Source organism: Acanthisitta chloris, unplaced genomic scaffold (genome assembly GCF_000695815.1).
Source record: "Acanthisitta chloris isolate BGI_N310 unplaced genomic scaffold, ASM69581v1 scaffold41767, whole genome shotgun sequence".
In the NCBI taxonomy this organism is placed as follows: domain Eukaryota; kingdom Metazoa; phylum Chordata; class Aves; order Passeriformes; family Acanthisittidae; genus Acanthisitta; species Acanthisitta chloris.
In genome coordinates this window covers 1,603-7,737 of record NW_008681728.1, presented here as the reverse complement: position 1 = coordinate 7,737, position 6,135 = coordinate 1,603, and the positions used below count along the sequence as shown (strand labels likewise).

The 6,135-nt window shown below is 38.7% G+C and overlaps 1 protein-coding gene across 1 annotated transcript in view; it reads right to left on the bottom strand.

Moving 5' to 3' along the window:
• Positions 1-6,135, bottom strand: part of LOC103805538 (polypeptide N-acetylgalactosaminyltransferase 11-like) — a gene marked incomplete at its 5' end in the record, with an annotated part of 20,263 nt that overhangs the window by 12,998 nt on the left and 1,130 nt on the right. The window contains 2 exons of the mRNA XM_009078190.1: positions 1,789-2,007; positions 4,565-4,717. Of these exons, the coding sequence (XP_009076438.1) occupies positions 1,789-2,007; positions 4,565-4,717 (372 nt within the window). The remainder of the gene's footprint in view (positions 1-1,788; positions 2,008-4,564; positions 4,718-6,135) is intronic.

Sequence of the window (6,135 nt, the reverse complement as noted above, 5' to 3'; positions counted from 1 at the left end):
TCCCTACACACATCTGAAACAAATTACACAAAACCTTCTAAGTAACATTTACTCACACTCCAGAGACTCCTAGGACAGAACTCATTTTCATCATTCCTCACTCAACAGAAAGCTTTCAAACCATAGAGCTACACGAGTTTTACATGCTTTCTATCCTTGTTTTTGTTGGCCATGATGACCAGCATTTGATGACACTGTAAAGAACTGTCATCATTTGTGATCATTGCAGTTCTTCCCAGCTGTCAAACCAGCACTTATCTCTGGCCCAATTAGTTTTAAGAACAAACTGAGATTTGGAGCAATTCCTCCCAAATCCTACAGAGTTTGGCAGCAGTGGTGACATTGGCTGATCGTTCTTTTCCTTGCAGGCATCTGGAAATAGTTTATACAACCATCAGAGCCAAAGCTGACTCTCTCATACAATGTTGGGCATAATTCTTGAACCCCAGAGAACCAAGCCAAGGAACGGCATTTTTCTGTGTCTTGTCCCCACTCCTTAAAGGGGACACAAATTTTTTCTCAAAATTATATGGGGAGTAATTGCTAGGAAGATTTCCCCTTAAGTGTTGCTAAGGTATTCAGATCCCTGAAGCAGTCTCCTCCACATCAGCAAGTCCTTAGTTAACTTTGTCTGAATGAAAGCAGAAAGCTATTAAATTTTTTAAAGGGAAAAAAAAAGTCTTACTAGAGGAGTAACAGCCTACAACAGCCAGGGAAATCAGCCCATTGTATCAGTTTTATTTAGAGAAACTGCACATTTGCCCAAATAACTTCACAGCTTGGCTGGGATACTACTACAAAAATACTGCACTAATTGTGGATCCCCAGATAGCTGCTTCCAAAACCTCATCAAAGAATCCAATGATGTCAGTAGGCTCTGCATGCACTCAGGTTCTCCTGACTGAAACTACTTGCAGAACCAGCAACTGTCAGCAGCTACAGCAGCCTGTGTGCCCCGTGGAGAGGGCTCCAGTGCTAGGGCTTCCAACTGTTGAGCTGAAACAGAGCCTGCAAGCCATAATCTACGTGCACATGAAACACTTTATTCCAAGGTCTTCTCTTTCACAGAGAAGACACTGAAAGAGTTGTCTTAGGTTTGAAGTTACCCATCATTTTGGGGAAGCATACAAAGCACACATCAGGTGGATTTTGACACTGGAGAGAGCAGATGCCACTGCCTACTGGCTTTGCCTGCATACAAACCCATAAGCAAAGGTGTCAGAGCTAAGGCATGAATTTAATCACTAATTCCTTCATGAATGCACATAAATTCTCTCTTCACTTCTACTTTGAAGAAAAAAAAGAAGGAAAGCTCATTTTTTGTTCAGTATCTGACAGTCAAGACTAGAAAAGCCATCATCAGCCTCAGATGCAAATGTTCATCTTTGCAGAAAATTACCCAGTGAAGGAAATTAGTTTGGAAACTAATTACATTGTACTCTTATCATAAACCAGCAGAGCATGAATATTTGAGGCCAAATTTCTCTATCCAAATCCATCTTCAAAACTAACAACCATGAAAGCACATTCTATAGACAGCAAAACTTCATAACTCAAGAGGTAAGAAACATTGAATAGTATCTAGCATGGGGATGACCTGAAATACAGATCAAAGCAAAACTGATTTGACAAAATATCCTGTTATTTTCAAGACAGTTTGTTGCACAGCTACAACTCTATGGAAACAGACTGCTTTTTATTGTATTTGAGCAAATCTTTAAGGGAAAAAAAAAATCTCGAAATAATTAACACACCAGAATTCTGTATTTTTAAGAAAGTTTCTCTTACCCTTCCACGCTGGATTATTTTTGGTCGTTTCTGTGCTCTGTTAATAAAAACTGGCTGTGGAGCTTTGGCATTGGACCCGGATATTTGCATCTCAGGATAGATATTATCTAAATACCACTTAAATGACTTGCAATTCAATCTTTTTCTTAATTCTACACGGTCGGTAATATTTCCATAGCTCCTCATCCTCAGTTCAGGTCTCAAAGCAAAATACTGCTCCTGTATTCAAGAGAAACAGGTTGGGGGAAAGGGGAGAAGTTCAGATTATTGATTTTTTGATTTTTTCCTGTTTGTAGAACTAAAAATTTTCATTTCATTTTGCTAGTGCTTTCAACCATTAAGTCTGAAAATAGCATTGGGGAAATTTCAGGCTCTGGATTGCCACAGGAAGTGAGATTTATCTTGCCTAACTCTGAGCTAATCTTTCTAGCCTAATCTTTCTGGTTTGCTTCTTTTCTGGCAAAGATACTTCTCAGGCACAAATTTGCTGACCTCGTTTTGATGCCAACTTGAGGAAGAAGCCAATCAGCCCATGACTTTATTGCCATTGGTAATAAAGACACCCTGGAGTCATCAATTCAGAAACAGGTGCATATCTTGTCATCAGCCTCATCTGACAAAAGTTTCTTGAAATTATTTTGATTGTTCAATGGACTGTTTTCATTCTTATGGGATTCAAGTGTATTTTGCCTTCCAGTTTCCAGCCTTCCATCTTTACAAGGTATCAGGGCAAAGTCACTCCCTATCAGAACAGGCCTATAAATGGGACAATCCCATGAAGCTCAGTGGGACTACACCTTTATTTATGTGAAGAATCAGAACCATCCCCTGGGCTTTCTGTGAATGCTGTGAACAGTGTTATTTTATCATGTTCTATTTTATGATTACACTCAATCTTACAGGCCAGGAAAAGGCAGATTAAGATTCCAGCTCAATCTTACATGCTGTTCAACTCTAATGGAGAGACAAAGGGGACAAACAGGAACTCATGAATGTACAATGTGGCACGAATACTATTGCCAAAACTAGAAGAAAAATCCCTTTGTAGAGTCTTTAATTCCAGCTAGATTTACAGAGCTCATGGAAAAGGCATTTTATTTGCACATTAACTTGTTTACTAGATGTTATTTAGAAATTGGTTTTCAGGGCACTGAACAATGCTGTTTTGTTGGATTAATCTCTCGGAGACATCTGGAATTTGCTTACCATAATGTGGTTCTGACAGTTTTCAATTACCTCCTGCTATCTCTGATATTCAGATAACAGACAGAATCATCTCTAGACAAATTACACACCTGCCTTTATCAAGATCTTTGAGCATTTGGATGTGCTTGATATATCCCTGCTATTTTAATAGCAGAAGAAAGGGAAGTATTACATATGTTGACTGTTGGGCAGCTCTGAGGAAGTTTGGAGACAGACTGGGCATCACTATTAGAAACTAGTCTGCTTCAAAAAAAGTAGCTCTGCTATTCTAATTGTCTCTTTCCTGGTTCAAGTTCAAATTTTAGTATCCTGCCTGTTATGTGTTATTCATTACCAGTGTATACATGAACTTACTTTTTACATTTTGCTTTTGACAGCTGTGAAAATTTTGCTGTATCACTTCCATTATGCAATTTAATTTACTAACTACTGCTCTTTGCTACAAAACAGGTCCTTCAAGTCTTATCTTTGTACTATTTGTCATTAGATTACTTCGATAAATTGTACTGGCCCTAAATATTTGTATTATACTTATAAAACCAAAAATATTTCCAGGCTTGCCTTCCATACATAAAATCTGTCATAGTGACAGTCTCTGGCAGCTACCAGAGAATTAGACCAGAAACAGCTGGAAACACTCAGGACACAAATCTGTGATAAGAGAACACTAGAATCAGCAGTTCATGTCCTCTGCTGGGTAAAGAGGTATTAGCTGGAAATTATAACAAAGAATCCAGTCCAAGCTTCAGAGAAAGCCATCATTAATCACAAAACAACTGTGCCCAGACACCAGTAAAAGGCAAAGTGACAGATCAAATCTACCAACACATTATGGAGATGGAGAACGGAGATAAAAATTAATGACCTCTAATAGGTTCCTCGGGCTGATGAAACATCAAGATGAAGGATGGGGTTTGAAACACAAACCTCTAAAGAATATAAAGTTAATAAAATATGTCTTGCATAGAAATTGTAGGGACCACCAGAGATGGCCACACAAGAAACTCTATGGTCTCAGAGGGCAAAATGTCAGAGTATCCCAGAGACGAGGGCTCAAACACCTATCTATGCTCAAAAGCATCAGTATCAAGAACTGAAGACAAGGAAGGAATATCCTTGCCCTCGAATCAGAATTCTGATTGCTCTGCCACAGCAAGACAGACTAAGAATCAGACTGCTAATTAAAGCAGAAAGCAAACAAGCAGCCACCAAAATCCCTGTTTCACCAACATGGAAACTACCTGAAGGCACACAGCAGTGTGTGGCTGCCATCAAATACTGATTTGGACACGAAACAATGCAGAGCTTACAAAAGCTCATTCATCATCTTTTACCTCATTAAAAAGGCATAAAACTATCTCCTGCAGGCAGCAAAGTAACAGGGTGGAGATTTGAGCACTCAAAAGCCAAATAACAATTCTCCAGCATTTTAGGAACTCATATAAAAATTAACATTAGGAAAATTGGACTACGTAAGGAAAACCCTATTAAAGGGGTAACAGATCCCACTGATCCTTTGACAAACAAGCCAGTTAATAGCCTTATCTCACGACACAGAATGGTCTCTTACCTTATATTCATCCATCCACACATGTGCCAGCCGCAGGGAGTTATGAGCCATCGTATCCTGTCCCCCTGGTGAGCCATAGGGACGCCTCTTACGGAAAATGTGTCCCACCCTGGAGCAGGGGATGATCAGCAGTCTGCCACCACACATCCAGATCTGTCCACACAAAGCAGAACATACCTCATTGTTCATATACTGACAAGGCTCACTCCCTCCCCTGCTTCAAGGGATACTTGGGTAGGGTTATACATTATGAAAGGATTAAGTGTCAGCAACATTGTCCTACATGTCATGTTTTCTGACAAATTATATTAATTAAACCTTTGGATTAGAAAAAGCTGGTTTTGGCATATCATCACACTTCCCACATAACACATCATGGCAAAAAAACAAACAGAAAATTCTCGAAAATGTTATGCCCTAATGACCTATCAGGAAACACTGAAATATATGGGCTAGGATTCATTCTGAAGATTAAGATACTCAAATTGATTTACCTATACAAAAATTGTCCACACTTATGCAACAGATAAAGATCAGTCCGTATCATCAAGGGAGTCCAGAGAGCTCTTCAACCAAGTATGAGCACTTACTTGACACAGCTGTTTGTTTCTGTTAAGCATGTGGAACTCAGAAACACTGTTCCCATTCAGATACCACATTTAGGAGCCTTAATCCAGTTCCATGGCACCATGGAACTACATTTTATTTACTTCCATTTCTTTTTTAGTTTCTTTTTAAGCTTCGGCTTCAGCAATTTATGATCATTGGCCCTTTGCTGGACTAATGTGTACTCCAATCTCAGAAAATCTTCTCACATTAGCAGTTTACAACCAAGTCACTATTAAAACACCTCCTAGAAAAGATAAAGACTCAACTTCTTTACAACTCTCCCCCAGGGAGACAGGGACTTCCAGAGGCTATAAACCTCTCTGAACTTGCTTCATTTTTTCAGTCCTTTTTATTGAAACTGTGTATTACGAGGGAACAACAATAATTTCCTCACACTCCATATGCTCCCATTCAGGTATCTAATAATTATATTTTGCACTGAAAACTTGATTTTATTTATTCAGTACATATCTCTTTAAAGCCACTGAAATTTGTGAAATGCTAGTTCTTATTCTGGAACTCTAATGCTGATTTCTATAATGACCCAATCTGACAGATTTCTCTAAAGTTTGGGGGTGGTGTGTTTGGTTTTGGGTTGTATGTTTTTATGCTAACTTCACTTTTTAATCCCCTTTTCATATTTGTCATGATAGCATATCATTTTCAGGCAGACTCTTGTCAAACCTGTCGATGAATCCCCTTTGCAACAGTGAAGAGATAGACAAGACATTGAGCATAAAAAGTTGTTTTTCATTCAGTGAAGTGACAGGGAAGATGAGAAAAAATACAAGAAGCCCAATGAAGCATCACTTTCAAATCTTCTGATTATGATTTTCTCACTGTTTTTCCGACCAAGCTGACTCTTCTACATTACTCTTAATTCAGTTCCAGAAAATTTACATTTCCAGACCCTCAAAAAGGAGGCTGAAATACCTAAAAAGCCTCATACATAGAATCATAGA